Raw genomic sequence first — 19932 nt, 5'->3', positions numbered from 1 at the left:
ATGTTGGCACTTTGTTAAATTATCTTGACACAGTTTTGTAGAAGTTGAGAACAATAAAGGAATGAGTTTAGAAATAGCCTCTGAAATCTTGTATATTATACTTTTAAACATAACTGTTTAGAACCGTCATAAACCAAAGAGCCACAAATTGTTTCAATATTTGTTCACGGCGCCCCTAAAATAAGACCACGACAACCCTCTTTTGGCTTCTGACTCACCAGTTGAAAATCGCCACTTAAGAATTAAAATGCTTGGTCAATGTTTTCACTGTAGTTGTATTTCCTTTTTCCTGAACACCAGGTGGCGGTGCTGAAACGGCACGGAAATTCCCCACTCACATGCGTCACTCGAGAAAGAATTCATAAAAGGACACTTCCAGGGTTCCGGCTGACGTGATCCTCTTGTATAAAAGGGGATTGTAGCCGGAACCTAGTCTCTTTGACCTTCTCGCGCGTTCACTCACGGCCTTTACCACCGTTTTTCGTCACGTTGCTGGTGGCATGTGATCTTGTTGATCGGGGCAGCGGGGTTCCCCGCCCCCCTTGGCTACGACGGCTCAGTGTATTTGGACTTTTGGAATTTATGTATGGACGTTGGAGCTTCCCTTCCATCTTTACATGATCTCCGCTCCTCATCGCTGAGTGCGGCTTCAAGTTTGTGAGTACGCCTGGTGGATGTTAGCGACTGTTGACGTCTTGCCTACGGTTACTTTGCCTTGTTTTGAATACAACTTGCTAGTGTTGGTACGGTTATTTCGTATCCTATCCTAGCTTGTATTGCCTCGCAACTTATGCGGCTCCATCCGTGAGATCGCCAGCCGCCTTGATGTTGTTTGAAGGCTTTGATATTGTCTGTCATGACTTCTGCTACTTTATGATTACAGATGTTCACTTACGTGTTGCTGTGAGCACTTGTGAAATTGTTTGTTCCGTTTAGTGATGGGACGATGATACCTCAAGGAGTGTATTCACACATTACACAAACTATATTGACACTGTGTTGGTCACTCAATAGTGACCTCTGCTGTAGATCTAAAATCATTGCAGATAAACAAAATGAAAATAAGATGGTAAAACGTGCATGCTGTAAACCTTAATATTAGCTTATGAATTTATATTTATAAAATAAATTCAATAAATTTTATTTATTCACTTGCTAGTCTTTTACTTAAAATATGATCCCATCTTTGTATAATTTCAGTTGGTCCATTTGCTTGCTGAGTTAAGTTGTTTATTAGATGCTCATATGAGTTGGCTTGTAAAATATAGCAAATTTGTATGTAATAAAATAATATTAATATAATAAATAAAATAAAATAAAATAAATAATAAAAGTTCAAATGTTTAACTTCTTTATGGGATTTTGTTAAAAGTTTTAAACCAAATGTAATAACACACTAAAAACTGATTCTGTCATACATTTTTATTGAAAAACAAAAGTTTTTGAAGTGTGATTGCTCCAAGGCGATGTCTCCTCTTGGACACCAGTTCCCCTGCCTTAGAGAACACTCGTTCACAGGGAACAGAGGAAGCTGGCGTGCATAAATATTTAAGTGCCAGTTGATAAAGGTGTGGATACTTTCTTTGATCAAAATAATTCCAGACTTGTGAAAATTTTCTAGAACGATCCATGAGTGGAAGCAAACAAAAATCCAACAGGCACAGGTACAGGTAAATTTACAGCAACAGCAAACAGTTTAATCTCCATCCAACAAACACGCAACATACAGTTTGTCTACCTATAAATACAATTTGGCGCGGCACATCCAAACGACACACTTCCTGTTTCGGTCACGTGATTTTTTTATTAAAGCGATACACGCGCCGATACGGGGTTTCACACTTGCGCACTCGGCACAGTGCTGGCGCGCCAGTGTTGTTCGTCCCATCACTAGTTCCGTTGGTGAAGAGGCAGTTTTTTTCATCTCCTCTCCCACACGAAGATAGCAGCCTATTGACTTGCGCACACTCATTGCGCATCAATCGGCGGCTGCTATGGACGACGACGCTCGCTGCAAGCACTGTGGCGGCTCCTTCTTGCCCGTAGAGGGACTGCTGTGGCGACCGCTGCTGCGGCGGGCCACACTCCGGTGAACACAACTGATGTTGCGCCTCACCAGGATGCAGCGGCTCTCCAGGGGTGATCATTGTCGACGGTGGCAATGGGCGGGGGTCGAGCAAAACGCAGGTCTGCTTCTCCTGCTGCCCCTGACCTTCGGAGTAAGAAGAGTCGAGCGGACTCTCAGATTGCCTTGCAGTTGTGCCGTTTGCAGGCAAGTGTGATGGCAATAAAGGTGCAGTTGGGTGATCGAAACCCTTCTGTTTCTCAGGCCTCAGCAGTGGAGTTGCCCTATGCATTGGTGCACGTGCCGGTTGCAACACTCGAATTGCCCTCCCAAGCAGACGACGTTGCAGAGGATGCCGTCTCCATCTGAGATTCTGAAGCATATTCGGGTATGGACTCTGTTTCCACTGCCCTGTCTTCTCCTCCTTCTGAATGTTTTTCAGCTGGAGCAAAATTGGTGCTGTTATGCTTAGCGCCTTCCAAGTGTGACACGTCTGGCCTTTCTCAGCCTCCTACTGAGTGTGGCCTCTCTCCTATGGACTACTAAACCGAGTCTTTTTGGATCCTGGAATCTCGTCTTTTTTGACAGACCTTCATTCCTGCTGGTGCAATTCTAGTGTTTATCCTCGGCTACCGGCAGATGGCCGCGCCCTGGCAAATATGCGGTTTCTGAATCCTATTGGTTTGGACCGTATGCCTAATGTAGAGAATTCTGTGGCTTCACTCATCGTCTCCCCGGAGGAGGCCCTTAGAGAGTTTGTGAGATGCCCTTGCCCTCAGTGGCGCTTGATGAACGAACTGGTCGTACAATGCGGCAACGGTGGTAGCACGCCTGGCCAACGCCCAGGCACATCTCCTACTTGCTCTCTCCGCAGCTTTGAGAGACAACGAAGTAGATGAGGCTACATCATTCTGTAACATGGTGCTAAGGGATTATTCCCTCCTTTCGAGGAAGCATGACCGTAGTATGTCGTTGCTTAACCAGGCGCGCCGTCAGGTGTGGTTGGCTCAATCTCTCTTGTGAAAGCCCTCCCGTAAGGAACTGCGTCACCTCCCTGTGGTGCCCGGTCAAGTTTTTGGTTCGGCAGCGACAGGAGCGCTGGAACGCACAGTACGTGCTAATAGTTTGCTAGCCTTGCCAGGCCCTATGCTCCGTCAAACTCTGGGGGAGCCGCTCTCCCGGCCGCCCATCTGTCACGTACTGGGCAATCCTTTTGGCCTACGGGGGGATACGGGCCTCGTCATCCCACACAAGGCCATGTCACGGACGCTCGTGGAGTTCGCCCCTCTGGCCGAGGGCCCCATGTTTAGCCCCGGGGTTCACGCACCACGTCCCATCACTCCCGGACCCCTAAATCTGGGAGGGCCAGGGTTTGAGAAAGAGGGGCCGGCTGTCGGTTACTTTTCCTGTCGCCAGCTCAACTACTGGGCTGCCCTCGCTTCGGACCCATGGGTGCTTTCAAACTTGTCTCATGGATTCAGTTCCAACGTCGGCCCCCTTTCGCCATCCGGGTCAGAGAGACTGTCATCAGCGACCCGGAAAAGGCACTAGCTCTGGATCAAGAGCTAGCGACCCTCCTCGCCAAGTCCGCTAGCAGTGGATCCCTTGGCTCATCCTGGAGGATTCTACTCCCCCTACTTCCTCATTCCAAAAAAAGACAGGCGGACTACACCCTATCTTAGATCTGAGAGGTCTCAACCTTTACCTCAGGGTGTTGCCCTTCTGTATGCTAACTACGTCGCCCGTGTTGAGGACGATTGCCCGAGGGGAATGGTTCACGTCAATTGATCTGAAGGACGGTTACATCCACGTCCCTATTGCTCCTCAGCACAGGAAGTTTTTTCCGCTTTGCCTACAGGGGTCGCCACTGGCAGTTCAGAGTACTCCCATTTGGGCTCTCACTCTCACTTGCACCCCTACAGTCGAGGGGCAATCAGAGACATGTCTACGCTTGTACAGCATGTGTCACAACTTGGGCTCAAGCTCAACCTGGAGAAGTCTTCTCTTGTTCCCTCTCAGCAGACTCTGTTCATCGGAATGTCGTTGGACACCATCTCCATGACAGCTCGACCGTCCCCACGGAGGATCGACGATGTGCTACGTCTCGTCTCTTTCTTCCTTGCCAATGGGATGTTGCCGTATGTCCTTTTTCTGCGTCTGCTGGGCAAGTTAACGTCCCTGACGGCACTTGTGCCATAGGGCCTACTGTCGCTGCGACCGTTGCAACGGTGGCTGCTCCGCTTCACATCAATGTGCTGGATCTTATTTATTTTCTGACCTTTGTGACAGGGCGCCATGTCCTGGTACGATCGGACAACACCTCCACTGTGTATTACATCAATCATCTGGGTGGGACACGGAGGCTTCTCAGATGGGGCCGCCCCACGTCTTGCCAGCCTGCGGGCCATATTCTCCCGGGCATTGTCAACCAGTCGGCGGATTCCTTCTCCCGCCGTCTTCCGTCTCAGGGAAATTGGCGTCTCCACCCGGAGGTGGTGAGCGCCATTTGGAGTCGCTCCGGAAAGGCGACAGTGGATCTTTTTGCCTCCAAGGAGTCCACTCACTGTCCCCTCTGGTTTTCCCTGAGGGAACAGAACAGCCCGCAGGGGTCACATTGTGGCCAAATGCTGCTTTTGTGCCCAAAGTTTTATCAACCACCCTATTTGTCTCACTAATTTTGCACCGGCGTCGACAAATAGGGTTGACGCTCCAGGTCTTTGTTGTCCTGTGAGGGCGCTCCGCTCTTATTTGGATGCTACATGAGGTTTTTGTACATCCACCCAGCTTTTTGTGTCTTACGACGGCCCGAATAAAGGAGCTGCTGTGTCCAAGCAACGTCTCTCCCATTGGATCGGGGAGGTGATTCGGCAGTCGTATCGGGTCTCTGGTTGTCCCCCTCCTCCTGGGGTGCGCAGTCACTCCACCAGGGGTGTGTCTACCTCATGGGCTATTCTGAAAGGAGTGTCCTTGGAGGACGTCTGTGGGGCTGCTTCCTGGTCGTTGCCTTGCTCGTTCTCCAGATTCTACAGTCTGGATGTCACCTCTCTTCATCCACTGGATGTGGTTCGCGGTCCTGCGGAGGCCCCTCTGTGTGGAACAGTTTCCCGGGTCTTTGTGACATTGCTGGTATTCGGCGTTCCGTGCTGTTTTAGCACCGCCACCTGGCGGTCGGGAGGGACGAAATAGAACGACAGTTACTCATGTAACTACGGTTCTATTAGTACCGAACGACCGCCAGCATTGCTTGTCACTCAGAGCCCTCATGTTGATTCGCGTGAGAAGGTTCTGAGAGACTCGGTTCCGACTACAATCCCCTTTTATACAGGAGGATCACATCAGCCGGAACGCTGGAAATGTCCTTTTAAGAATTCTTTCTCGAGTGACGCATGCGCGTGGGGGATTTCTGTGCTTTTTCAGCACCGCCACCTGGCGGTCGTTCGGGACTCATAGAACTGTAGTTACATACGTAACTCGTTTAGTTTTACAGCAATTTTTTTTGTGTGTGCTTGGGCTGACATGGGTGTGTATACTGACTGGCGTCTTTTGATGACGTCAGGCTCACATTGATGGTATATGAAAACTGTCCGTTAACACTGCAGTCAAATTGGCAAATGTCAGATTTTATCCATTTTGTAAGAAGCCTGATTCAGATGAAAGAATACCCGATGCTTTTTTTTTTTTTTCTCTTAACGCTGCCATTATGCTCATCTGAACATCTGTCATTTAGATGGCATCTCTTGAACCATTTCATCTAGAAACAGCCTAGACTGGTCATTATGCATTCAGGTTTTGCCTAATCATGCAGATGTTTCTGTACATTGACAGGAACTTTGCTGGTATGTCATCATACTCCCAACAGCAATTATATGACATGCTCATTACTATTAGTCATTTCCAGGTGTGTATGCACTACAAATGACTGGTGTATAACTGTACAAATTGGAGAAAATGTGGCCTAAATTAGTGCAATCTTACTGTGTCTTGTCATGCTAATGAGTGAGGCACTGAACTTAACCTATTTAGGGTACTCTAGAGGAGTCAATGCATCACCAGTTATGAACCTCACCGCATGTTATTGCACATTCATTACTTTGACATCTCTCTACAATTGCAATACGTGTTTCGTAAGTATTTGACCAAATAGGCCAATTGCTTGATTTTGGATGTAGACCAAAAACTTGAGGAATAGAGACAAGGTCAAAAAAAAAATTTTTTTTTAAATAACCAAGGTCCCAAGGGAGAAAATACATTTTAATATTACCTAGATTACAGTAGAGTCCCTGGATTAGAATCTTGACTCCTGTGTGGAGTTTGCTTGTTCTCTCCCTGCTTACTTCGGTTTGCTTCGGCGACTCTGGCTTCTTCCAACATTCCAAAGACATTCATGTTAGGTTAAACTCTAAAGTAGGCTAGACTCTAAACTGCCCATAGATGTGAATCTGTGTGTGTAATCTATACAGTATGTGCCCTGATTGATTTCGGAACAATCCTGGGTGTGCCCCGCATCTTGGTCACAGTCAGCTGAGGTAGGCTTCAGTTTACCCGTGACCTAAATGAGGTGAAGCGGAATCAAAAATGGATGTGTGGACGACATCTACATAACATTTTACATCTTATATGTTTACAAATCCTTGTGAATGGCATTAAAGTTGACTATAGGAATAGGAAGAATATTGTGATGAGGTTCCACTCTGGAGAGCAAGCTCTTAATGTATGAATAAGTAGAACAGTTGAGAAATGACTCACTTCTGCTATAATATGCCAGAATTTTCTTTCCTGTAACAGTGTTAGTCATAATCACAACATAGTTGTCAAAGTGGTTTTACTGGATTATTACTCCTCCATCACACGAACTGTATGATAACGTGTTTTATTTTTAATAATTCAGATGAAGTTATCAAGTAATAGCTATTTGGACAGAACATACAGTGTGTTCTTTTGTTCTTTATGCGAAATGCAAAATCTTTGTAGAATCATCCAAATGTTTCGATTTTCTAGATGTTGTAAAATGCATTTCACAAAATTAATATATCTAACAGACTGATTGCGTAGAAGCTAGGGTCCGACCGATATGCATATTTTGTCCAATAAAAAAAAAATACTGATTACGATTAATCTGCCGATTAATTAAAAACCATCCATAAAATTATTTCCCCGTCATTCCTTTTCAATGGGTGTCACTTACACTTGAAGTTTCGCTATTAAGATTTACTCAGCTTTGAATGACAAGTCCATAGTCCAAGTCCATATGACCTTATCAACAAGTTTCATTCAGCATACAAGGTTATTGTATAGATTTATGTGTAAATAATAACACTTGTGTACAACTGTGCTGTACTGTATATAGTGTACGTAATTGGGCTGGAAAAATATCAACCACAATATGATATTGAAACCACAATTAAGAAAACACTTTCAAAAAGTAGTATTCAACTACTAAAGCTCAACTACTCAAAAGTGTCATTAAAGTGTCATGCCCATTCATCCCTGCACTTTCAACAGGTGAACATTATTGTTTTTGTCAAGTAAAAATGACGTAAATATCATGTGAAATTCAAGCCTCTTGCATTTTTACTAAAATCATATCAACTAAAAAATACAGAATGAATTCTAGCTGTTCTTGCGCATTTTGGCCTCTTAGGGGCAGTGTGGCGCCGTGCATCCATGGTGTACACACTTAAAAGTGAGAACAGAGGAAAGTTGCAGTTTAATTTTATTAAAATAACTAGTTTTTCACAGATGAAGAATTTGTGCCTTTGCGTAGTGTTATCTTACATGTGAGTATGCGTTCCCACAGCATTTGTGTGTTTATATTCATTATTTGAAGGAAAAACTCCCAAAATAGATGCAAACTTGCCGTTAGCATTTGAACTTTGCTTTTAGCATTAGCACTAGGCTAGCGATGTTTTAAAAACAAAGCATGTTTTGTATTTAAATATACAGTGGATGTAATTCTGTGTGTTTAGTTTTACAGTCAACTTAAAATATGGTGTCATTAAACTTTTTAAAGGGTGCTTATGGACAACAGAACAACATGCTTTACACCTGCTCGTTGATAATGCTACGCAGGCAAAATGGTGCATTCAGGGTACTTTCACAGCGCTAGAAACTTAACTTTTTCTTCAATTATAACGTTTTAAGACAGTTTAACAGTCGGTCATTTGGCGCAATTGGCCGATGTGTGAAGGGCAATAATCGGCCGATTAATCGGTCGGGCCCTGGTAGGAACTATGATCCAGTGTAATTATGTATTTTCAGTATTTACTACTGCCCAAAATAATTTTTTGTGTAGCCTACGGTTAAGTTGCCCTAAAAGTTGACCACTAGATGTCACCAAATAATAGAATACAGCCGAAGCGCATGCATTTCGAAGCAGAGTGAGGGAGCATCTCGGCGAGTGACATCGACTTGGCAGCTTGGGAGAACCCCGGCAAGCGACGCTCAAAAACTGAGTGAGCTGGAGTTAGCTGGAGCAGCTAACAAGAGTGGTTAGTGGGAGTAAGCTGAGCCATAGGCTGGATCGAGCAGTTAACAAGTCAAGTCATTATTGATATAGCAGTGGAAGAAGCTAGTAAAAGCTTTCGTGGCCAAGGCAGAGGGCAACAAGTGGCGAGAGCCCGAATCATGGAACTCAGTGATGACCACCTGCAGGCCCTAGTTGTGGAAGGTAAGCTGCGTTCAACACTAGTTGCGATTACCATCAGGGCTACAAACTACGTTTGTGAAGTTGTCCTTTGCTTTTGCTAATGAAAGTTTTACTGTAATGACAATGTTGTATCTAATTTAATCTGCATATACTAGCTATTAGTTTTGTCATGTTTATATGTTAAATTGGGTGACATGTAGTAACGTCTAATGAATTAAAGACAATGGTAAACACTAATGACATGGCTCCTAATCTGAATGTACAGCATATGTCAAGCTGATGAAGTGGTACTGGTGTGTACTATCAGAATTTTTATGAGTAAGACTTCAATTACAGATGTATAAAATTGGCACAGATACGTGTACTGTTGTATCTCTAAATACAATATATTGATATAATTAATATGCAAAATGTGACAACATGTAATAGCTTCATAAAGAAGGCACTCCAGGTCATGCAAATGCAATTATGTTACAATATGTTTGATAATTACATACTATTTTTTTGACATACCTACTGCACACAATGAAGAGCTGTTACATAGCCTAACTGTTGTCATGAAAGGACTGATGATGAAACAAAACTTTGAAAAATCTATTAATTTCATGCACTTTTATGCTTTAAATGCACAGCACACCACACAGTGTGACAGTAACTATAGATGTTTGTTCTTTTCACCAGCAGGTGGCTCTAGTATGCCTTCGATCCTTTATGTGATTAAAAAATTTTCACATCTGACTGGAACTCGTCAATGCTTCAAGATGCTACGTGACACCATCATGTATAACATACACAGTAATTTCCTGATTTACTGACTGTCTTCCAGGGACATTGTGAGCCTCTTAAGTTAGCGTACAACAGAGGCCATCTATGGTACTAAAAACTCCACATAGTTGGTGTTGAGGATGATTTGGGCGGGATCAACGATGTAATTTGTTAGTTTGGCTTGGCAAATTGACGTCATGACTTTCACTGCAGTTCCACCAATCAGATTGTTGATCCTTGATGGCTTACTGTGACTCTTGAAAAAGAACCATGATTAAGTATTTTTAGTGTGGATCCAGCAATGCTTTACGTAGATTTCCCACCTACAGTATAGAAAATGCATGGGACTTCTTGTACATACATCTGTTTCTTATCTATGCTGTCACATTTAATTATGCTCTGATATGATGGATGAACCAACCACTGGGTCTGGGGTCTACCGTGTTCTCTATACATGTAAATTGGGTCTGTCATGTATCATGCTGAAATTAAAATAAATATGGATTTTACATACTTTTGAAAACACAGTTTTGTTTTAAATTGCTTTGTCATGTTGTAAAAACTTCATTGACAAGTCAGACCACATATCATTAGTTCTATTTACAGTGTTCTAAAAGCTATAATTATCACTGTTAGCCCAATTAGGCTAATCCATTGCAAATGCTTCCTGTACCTAACTTGTCTTATGCACTCACTGACAGTTTGAACGTTACAGCACACCTCTATTTCACACTTAACACCACATGCTTACTGAGATATTTTGAGATGTACATCCACAGACTGTAGGCAACCTGGGTGAAGCGGAAAAGTATGGAAGTAATGACAACTGCATGGCTCTTCTGACATGCAAATAGGTTCTCTGACCTGGATCAAGGGGAGGCAAAAGAACTTCATCGGTGAGTCTGCTAGATTAGAATTTGTCAGTCTTTCTGCATGAGACCTGCATTTTTATTTTTAATGCTGGACAAAAACAAAAAAAACTGCAAATACAAACGTGTTGGAGTGTAGCTCATCACATTCATGTGAAATGAATTTTAACTTTCTTTACCTTTAAAATCATTGGACGGTATAGTGGTTTGTAATAAGAAAAATTGTGTATTTTCATTTCCTGGGTGACCCCAACTAACCAAGATTTGCTGTTTAAAATATTGTCTTTGCTGACCAACCAATATCTGTATATCTCCTCTTTTTCTAATCAATTAGTTGTTACTTGAATAAAAAAAAAATACCCTAATATTTTTGACATGAACAAATATTCCATATGGATTTTCATTAAGACCGCTTACATTTTTTTATTACATTTTTGAATAAATCTGATATAACGGTATTTCTTCTGATCAGGATTTCTCTTGAGTCCAAAATGAGGTCCAAGTGTCTGTCCTCGACAGTGAAAAGACTTCCTACGATAAGCGAGATGCAGGAGAGTGATGAAGATGATGAAGACTTGGCTTGTTTTTCAAATTCGCTAGAGAAGGATACGGGCTCCATCACAGAGCTTTCTCAGCCGGCCCCTTTCCCTCGTCATGGGCCCCTGAGAGGTCATCGTCACTGGATGGTACGCAAATGCTCGAGGGCCACTGCAGGTGCGCCAGCCATATGTCAACCTTCTTCAAGGGTATCTTTGAATACTGTGGACATGCTGCATAAATCACTCACCTTGAATGAGCAGGCAAAATGTGAGCTATCATTGCACTTGAACCACAACTTGGTGGAGTGGTTGACTGCCCAATTGTGTGAAAGCCTGGTGTGAGTGAACTGGATTGTTTTGTTTTTCCTCTAATAACAAAATGAATTCCACCATCCCTGAAGTTGCTCAACAATGCTTGATTCACTAGTGCAAATCAAGCAACTTTTCAAAACTGATATGTATTCCTTTTCTGAATAACTGAAACACAATGTAGAACAAGGCCACCCAGCAAATGTTTTAAAACATAACTTTGCCTCATGCTGTGCTGGTATGTTCGTGACAAGTAAATATTGTAAGCAAGAGAGAAAGAATAAACAAATCCATGTCCTGTGCATGTGATCTTCTAGCTGCTTTTTATTTTGATTTCCCAGAAGTACTGTGACGACAATCATGAGCGTGTGGGGGGGCATTTTGTTGGCAAGAATTGTGCAGGAAACATCCAACAATGTGGTGAGAGCCAAAGGAAGCAGAACACACACACACGAACCACTGGCCTGCTGTACATTTTGCTGAAGGCTCGTTGACATTGTGCAACACTGCTTCCTCCAAGAACAAAACTGAAGCTTATTTGGCCTTGCAACACAAAGCAAAAAAATAAAATAACACTTGTAAGTCAATGTGCCACTATATACGGAAATTAATTATCTACTTGTATGTATTTCATTTAAAATTTAGACATGTTCAGTTGAACACAAAGCCACTATTAAACTGTCAAAATTAAAAATAATGTGAAAATAAAAACGGATATATCCATCCATCCATCATCTACCGCTTATCCGGGGTCGGGTCGCGTGGGCAGCAGCTTTAGCAGGGAAGCCCAGACTTCCCTCTCCCCAGCCACTTCAGCCAGCTGAATGACCAAATTCATAACCAGTGAATCATGATTGGACAGGGTAAACATTTTTTCGACTAATTGATTCTCGGATGTCTGAACGATTCTGCTGAGTGATTTTCCTGCGGTCTGTGGTGGTGCTAAGAGTGTTTTTTTTTCCTCGCCGGAGCTGACAATTGTAATGGTTAAATGTGTTCCATATTTTGGATTGCAAATAATTATGTGTTTGGGTGAGCCACGGACTCTGTGATTGCAACATCTAACGGAACAATAATCCATTAGGAAGCGACAAGAAGCTCACACTGTTGCTGCATACAAATAGAGGCGCAAGTGATTGTGTTTTATTTGTCATCTATCACAGTAAAATTGACACAAAGAATAGTTGTGCATAAGCTTACAACCAAGCTTCTTCATCTCTCACATTTGAAATTTTTTATTTCATTCTTTAAAAGAAAAAAGAAATGAAAGGGGACAGAAAGAAGTAAAACATGTTATATCTGCACCTAATCGACACAAAAAAAGATCAACACAAAATAAATGACAGCAAACAGTAAAGGTGTTAAAAAAAAATTTTCGGCAATATATCGCGATCTTACAGATCTTACTTCTCAAATCGATTCCATATGCGGCCGAATCAATGATTAAACATTATTTTTTTTTAGGGAAATATTCAACAATACGTCTTACTTAGGGTTAGGGTTCACATATTAAGCATGGAATAAGCCTTAATATTTTTTTTCAATGCTGTTCAAACATGAAACAGACTGCAACCTGTTTGTTAAATACAGTGGCTCAGTTATAAGCCTGAAGTTTCAGATAAATACATTTTCTTACAAATCTTACAGTGTACATGTACAAGTTTACTGATAGTAAAGTATAGAAGAAGTATACAAATTTGAGTAAAAAATAAATAAATCGCAATAATTCATTTATAGATTTGTATCGTGATTAATCGGAATGGAATCGTGACCTATGAATCTTGATACGGATGGAATTGCCAGGTACTTGGCAATTCACACCCTTAGCAAAAATAATTAATTACCATGACCTTGTGCTAAATATATTTTTCCAGTTATAGTGCTTTTATAATAAATTAAAAAAAATACATACAGATGGAGATGATTTAGTTCTATAATCCAGTTTGTTCCACAAATTGACACCTTGAGTAGAAATACACCATTCTTTTTGTTTTGTTCTGTATTTAGGTTTAAAAATAAATAAATCTGTTCCTCTTAATTTGTACTCAATTTCCTTCTTTTTTTTAATTTGATCTGCAATTTAATTAGTACAATTTCATGATGGGCTTTATACATTATTTTAAGGCAGTTAAAATCCAATTCATTAAATTTGAAAGTTTTTAGTTGTATAAATATTGTATTAGTGTGGTCTCTGTATCCACAACCGAAAGCGACACAAATAGCACATTTCTGTAAAAGAAAGATGGGTTCAGTGTAGGTTTTGGCTGCACACCCCCACTCTTCAATGCAATAGGTCAGGTATGGAACAATCTCATTCAATTAAGATTTTAAAGAAGATTTTTTTAACATGTACTGTATGTGTCATGCTTCATGTCTTGTTTAGTTTGAAATGTGTGAAATTCTCAAATTAATTGTAACTTAGTTTAACAATAGAACGTGTGGTATTGTCGCCTTATATGTATTTATTCTATTTTTAATACAGTATATTTGTTGTCTCACAGAATCCATATGCACATTTACACTTATTTGAGAAAAAAAGCTTCTAATAAGAGAGCATGGAAATATTTAGTGTATCCTACAGTGTAGATAATTACAGAGTGCTGGGCAAACCGTTTCTTCCTGTTTACCCCAAAGGTGTTAATTTTATGAGCGAGTGAGCATCCTCTTGTATTCAACTGCTGCTCTACATGGTGGCAAAAAAAAAAAAAAATGCAACGGTGGATATAAATGCCAGTTTTTTGTGATACAAAATGAGACCAAGACAAATCATTTCAAAACTTTTTCCGCTATTAATTGTGTACAACTCAATCTTTTCGAGTGATGAAGTAAAGGTAAACAACTGTGATACTGTAATGGCACAAGTGAATCGAAACTGTGGCTGTGTTCAGAAGAATAAACCGTCGACATCCCAACTCAGGTTAAATAGGAGTCAGCACACACCTGCCACCATTTGTGCCTCTCATTGCCCGAAATAAAGTTCAGATGCTCTCATAGACTTTTTCGGACATTTTATTGTTTTTTAGTATAACCTGAAGGTTTTGTGCTAACACTGACTGGTAGAGTATTTGGAACTGTTCATAATTGTCTTCACCATGACATGAAGTTTGCGGCACGCTCAAACATTTAAAAAATCAGGCCCTAAGTTTCCAGGGTGGCATGTGTGGAATGTCTTGGGACCCCCCCTGAAGAACTGGACGGTGTAGCTGGATAGAGGGACATCTGAGCTTCTTTGCTTAAGTGTCAACTCAACCCCGGCTAAGGGAAAGAAGATAGATAGATGGATAGATATTTCCGAATTAGTTTCATTTTAGGGCCCCTTGTGAGCGGCTGATTTCAGTGTAATTCATCGTTTAAAGGTCAATCAAGCCAATTGTCCTTCTCCAGTTGGATTCGGTTGCTACTACCAACAAAGTGTAATAAGTTCACTTTACTTAAAAAAAATGAATGAATAAATAAATAAACTTATGAAAGTGATTGCCTTAAAATTACCAAGTAAAGTAGATAATTCATTAGAAGTTGTGAAAGCTGAAAATAAATATGTTTAGACAACAGGGCCAGCAAAACTTGAGTAGATGTAACTTAAATAAGTATAAATTAAATGTCACCCAAATCAGTTGTTCAAAAAAAAAAGTTAATTAACAAATAGAGCTGATGTGCGAAAACCAGAAAGTCGGAAGTCCCGCCTCCTACTCACTCATATTTCAAACTAAATATAACTTGCTGCTGATAAGTTTTGCCTCAGTCGAGAGTTGTCTTTACTTGCTTTCAGTGAGGAGACTCAATAAAATAATCTGCAATGAGTTATGGTCACTTTTTGTTTTTAAATATACAATAGAATTACATTTTACAGTGTAAGTGGAGTTGCATAGTATAATGAACATTGTGTTCATTCATTGTGCCCACCCACAGTGATCATTTTAAAGATGAACAGGCACGACACTTGCAAATACAGGAAATAATCTCTTAACTACAAAACAAATGTCTCTGAAAATTGTGTTTAGTTAAATAGTGTTGCAAACTATTGGATTTGTAATGGATATGTTGTATGTGTTATGTCAATTGTGTTCCTTATATGGAGTGTTTGGTGGGCAGGTCCCAACACCTGATTGGTCACCCTGCTCACCAAGTCAAGGCAAATCCATTTCAGAATAATGGATTGATGCAGAGAGAGTAGCTAGTCAACACAATTTGATAGGCTAGGTGGCGCTATTCACCTCAATAGGTGTGTTACCATTAGACTCAGATTTACGCTCTCTTGAGGTGCTTTTTGAGACGTGTTGAAATGGAAGTCACTTTTTTCGCATTTCCTGTTGTCATGTGACCCCGCCAAATGAAATTGCTTCCAGAGGGGACAACAAGTCTTATTGAGCCGAGGCTCCATACACACATACTATTTATTCTCGTGACGTTCACGAGGAGCCGTTAGCGTGACGTTACCGCCTACAAGAACTGCGAGATCTCGCGAGGGTCGAGGTGGGACATTACGAGAACTACGTTTTTATGTTGGTTTTGCACAATAACAAGCCTCGATCACTCAACAAAAAAAATCCATCACCGTAGCCGCCATTTTTCTAGCATAAGCATAAGCAGTCGATTAGACAAGATTTGAGTGAATCAGATCCGCCCACTAATTTTGACGGGATAGTTTGACAGATAAAATACATAAATATATACAGTGTGTGTGTATATATATATATAATTTCATGACACATTTAATTATTGGTTTATTTAATTCCATATTTAATTAATAAGTGACATTTAATTATTTCAAGACACATTTATTTAATTATTTAATGCTGTATTCATTTATTTCATTTTGGCACTTTTGGTCTTCCATAGGACACAGCACAGCTGCTCATCTTTACTCGTGGAGTTAGCGCAAACTTTGACATGTGCGAAGAGCTGGCAGCTCTCCAAAGTGTCAAAGGGACTATGATGACATGCATGGGTATGCTCACTTTTTTGAATGATGATAAATTTTATCACAGTAGATGTTATTATATTTGTTTTATTAAACAAATATAATAACATCTACTGTGATCAAATCCATCACTGCAAATAGTGGCGAAGGTAGTGAAATATTTTGTGCTATGTAGGTGCTGTATCACTTAAGTTTGGTCTCTCAGCCTGCTTGTTTTGTGATTTTCACAGGGAGTTGATGAGAGAGAATGGCAAACAGGTGCCTACAAGCCTACATTTTAATATTGATTTGCTCCTTATGGTTAATTGTAGTGAAAAATATTTTCTTCTCTTTAAAAAAAAAAGTTTGTACTAAATCAGCAGGCATGAAACTAATATTAGCCAAATGATTAGCTATCATTTAGTACAAACCATAACTAAGTTACTTCTATGCTACAAGTCTTGCAGTCATGTTGCCCTAATAGGCTGTTATTAAAGCTAGCTGTGGGGTATTATTAATTATTATTATGTGTGTGTAATGTTTATTTAAAAACTTATATTGACATTTCCAAATATCCGGGCAATTCTTTATATGTCTCCAATTCAACACAATGCAAATGCTTCCTTTATACGGTGAAAACAAACGGCAGATTGTAATGCTTTTTCCTGTGACTATCATACAAACGACATCTCATCACATTTTGAAATCAAAATAATAGTCACAAATCAAATTACAACAATCCAATCCAAGTCCAACGCTTTTCAATGAGCAGATAGATAGCACTTGCCCCCTAAAATCTCTGTGCACGCCACTGCTGCTCGTATTCGTCATTTAAGTAAGAGATTTCTGCTCTGACAAGTATGGAAACAGAGAGTTAATGTTCCATGCACTTTTTTCTGTGAAGATCCCAAAAAGGGTTGTTAATATTTGGTTATGGGTGTCTTTCTGGAAAACAATAAACATTTACATTTAGGCACCCTGCAATCGTCACATTTACAAATTGACCCTGGCCCCTCATCAGAGAAGGTAAACGTTATGTGGCCCTCACAGGAAAAAGTTTGGGAACCCCTGATATATATGAATATGAATCCGTGTATACTACAGCATGAAGGCTCAAAATAAGCAGTTTCTCATGGCAGTTTGCGAGGCAAACATGTATACAATATGTATGTACAGTATATGATGTATATATGTCATTTACAGTATGTTGCACCTCCCCGATTGCATTTTCTATGAGCATAACCATCACAAATAATTTACATTGCTTGTTCTATGCAAGCCATATATGTTTATATTAAAATGTAATTACTAAGCTTTTCATAAACAGTTTCCAATAATTTTTGTGTCACTTTGGTGTAAAACAGTATATTTTCAACTGCAGCTCATAGTTACAGTTACTAAAGTCAACCTCAGAATAGTTTCACTTGTATGTAGAATTGCTAACTCATTTTTACATGTTAAAATAATTTGAATTGAAACTAAACTAATGTGTTTTTGTATGCTATTTAATATTGTCTCAATTCCACTTAGATCACAAATAGCCTAATTTATAACAGAGGTCCATTTTCTTTTTTCTTTTTACCTCATGTTGACTTTGCCGAAAAATTCCACATAAAAGTGTTAACTCAACCCATTTGCTTTACCACTAAAAACGATACCTTCAGGAATTCACGTAATCATTTAACTATTCACTTTCGCTTCTTGCTTGCCATGTTCCCGTGTGCCTCCTAAGGGGAGTGTGCATGGAAATTCCAGTGCATGCATTAGGTTCAACTTGACGGGAAAAAGCATGGACTCTGGGAAAAACCCACTTGCTGCTCAATATAAAACAAGAGGAGGATGTCAGAAGCCTCCCACTCCTTTCTTTACACTTCCAAGCGGAGCTCTTGTGAGGACAGAAAAATGGCTTTGGCTATGAACAGCTTTGCTCTCCTGCTGGTTGTTGTGGCCGGATTTTGCATACAGATTTATCGAGGTGAGTTCAAGTGCGAATTTAGAATAATGTTATTTTCGTTTGTTCCTAACTATACCCAAATAATCTTGATTGTAGCTCATGACTTTCCTGGTCGTTGCTCATGCCACAACACAATCAAATTCCTCAAAGGCAATATGTCCGATTTCCAAGTGCTTGAAAAGAGACCCGGGTGTGATAAAACAGAACTCATGTAAGTGAAGACCTGAAGCTTGAGCCTCTTGTTTCTTGTATTGCGCTGACTTTGTCCCCCCCAACCCCCCTTTCTTCAGTGTGACTATGAGCAGGCCAGACAATGCCACTGAAAAGATCTGCATGAACACAGAGGGAAGGCTGGCCAAAGCTTTTTTTAGGTGCTGGGAGAGGTAAGACATACACATAACAACTCTTAACTTTAAATGGATGCACATTACACACATCACATCATCGGAGCCTCTTGAAAATCAAATGCATGTAAGCTCCTAAAAGAATCGGCATGCTATTACAGTTCTTTACCAAGGAAGACAAACTCACACCAACTCCTCCAGATGTTTTGTATTAGTGTGTTGGCCAATACCCAACTTTTCCTCCCCTCACTTTTCCAAGGATCAACAAAGATGAGAACCGGAAGATCGAGTGCATCGAAAGAAAAAGAAAGGCAGAGTGAAAATCACGCGCAGCAGAACTCCAAGAAAGGAATTGCACCGGAGCTCCACAAGTCACGTGAAGACTGAGGCCCACGAGCCCAAGAATGCTGAAAGTAGAGTTTGGAAATAGATAGTTGCAAAAGGAGACAGGATGGGGATACATTGCAGTGCAGAATGAAAGTTAAGGAAATCAGGGGTTGCAGTATGTACACAAATATGTTCATGTTTTCTAACAGCAAGTCTGTGTGAAGTCCACTGTTGATATCCAATCACCTTGGAATGTATACTATTTATGGAAATTTATTTATTTTTGTATAAATGTTATTTCTTTACTGCCAGAAATTAAGTAAATAAAGTTGATTTTGATAAATCTGTACATTCTAATTTCTTAAATAAATCCTTAGTAAGGGTGTAAATGAATGACTATGGAGCATCTGTTCCCATCTGGCATATTTTAACTATCCTAATGAAACCTGTGGCTCAACAGCACTCACGCTAAATAACATAAATTGTAATTATTTTGTAGTGCAGGGACATCTGGCACTTGAGCATGTTGAAGTGACTTTGTGGAAGGGAAGAGCAATTAATTGTTTAGACAGAAGAACACTTTCTCTTCAGTGTGAGGACATCTTGCACGATTGCAGTTTAAAGATGCCCTGGAGAAAATCTTATTGCAGCTGCAAGCTGCGTGAGACGCATTTCTGAACCATCTCATCACACTGTTGACAGGGACGAGACTTGCATCACATTTGTAACAGCTTTTATAATGTGTAAAATACACCATCAAGTATTGCAAAAATGTTGTTCGGGTTGGGCAACAGCCACCTATTTTTTTTCTCTCTTTTTTTATTAATTTTTTAATATATATATATTTTTTTGTATTTTTATTTTTATTTTTTGTATGTGCATGAAGATGTGTATGTTCGTGCGTGCGTGCGTGCAAGTATATTAGCAGTGCCCTCCTTAAATGGGCCAACATAACAATGAACCACAAAACAAAAATAAGTCCATGAGTAACTCACTCCCCTTAACGCTAAATTAACTCTCTCAATACATATGACGAATCAATACGTCATAAGCATCATAGAACATGAGAAAGAAGAAAATGAGGACGATGTTCTTTTTTTTTTTTTTCTAGAGCTCAGTATTGTTCATTCGGTAATTTTACCGATTTGACATGTCATCATCATTGCTCTCCCTTTTTTTTTTTTTTTTTTGTGTGTGGGTGATTATGTGTATGT

The 19932-nt window shown here is 40.4% G+C and overlaps 1 protein-coding gene across 4 annotated transcripts; it reads left to right on the top strand.

Moving 5' to 3' along the window:
* The first annotated feature begins 406 nt into the window (after nt 1-406).
* On the top strand, nt 407-19061 carry LOC144055271 (uncharacterized). 4 transcript variants are annotated; one of them, XM_077571104.1, is made up of 8 exons: nt 1413-10372; nt 10818-11059; nt 11535-11613; nt 16033-16141; nt 17826-18068; nt 18144-18258; nt 18338-18430; nt 18651-19061. In XM_077571104.1, the coding sequence occupies exons 5-8, from the start codon at nt 17933-17935 to the stop codon at nt 18709-18711; spliced, it is 405 nt and encodes a 134-aa protein (XP_077427230.1). In that variant the 5' UTR covers nt 1413-10372; nt 10818-11059; nt 11535-11613; nt 16033-16141; nt 17826-17932; the 3' UTR covers nt 18712-19061. The 4 variants fall into 4 exon arrangements, 1 of the variants encoding a protein (XP_077427230.1); XR_013294806.1 differs by lacking the exons at nt 11535-11613; nt 18338-18430; nt 18651-19061 and adding an exon at nt 16345-16372 and having other exon boundaries at nt 407-10372; nt 10865-11031; XR_013294805.1 differs by lacking the exons at nt 18338-18430; nt 18651-19061 and having other exon boundaries at nt 407-10372; nt 10865-11031.
* The last annotated feature ends 871 nt before the right edge of the window (nt 19062-19932 follow it).

Source organism: Vanacampus margaritifer, chromosome 7 (genome assembly GCF_051991255.1).
Source record: "Vanacampus margaritifer isolate UIUO_Vmar chromosome 7, RoL_Vmar_1.0, whole genome shotgun sequence".
In the NCBI taxonomy this organism is placed as follows: Eukaryota; Metazoa; Chordata; class Actinopteri; order Syngnathiformes; family Syngnathidae; genus Vanacampus; species Vanacampus margaritifer.
This window is presented reverse-complemented; position numbering and strand designations above follow the sequence as displayed.

Coding starts and splice junctions, on each gene's coding strand:
- LOC144055271 (XM_077571104.1), top strand. CDS start 17,933: ATGTCAGAAGCCTCCCACTCCTTTCTTTACACTTCCAAGCGGAGCTCT. Junction 18,259..18,337: donor TGTGATAAAACAGAACTCAT/GTAAGTGAAGAC, acceptor CCCTTTCTTCAG/TGTGACTATGAGCAGGCCAG. Junction 18,431..18,650: donor TTTTTTAGGTGCTGGGAGAG/GTAAGACATACA, acceptor CACTTTTCCAAG/GATCAACAAAGATGAGAACC.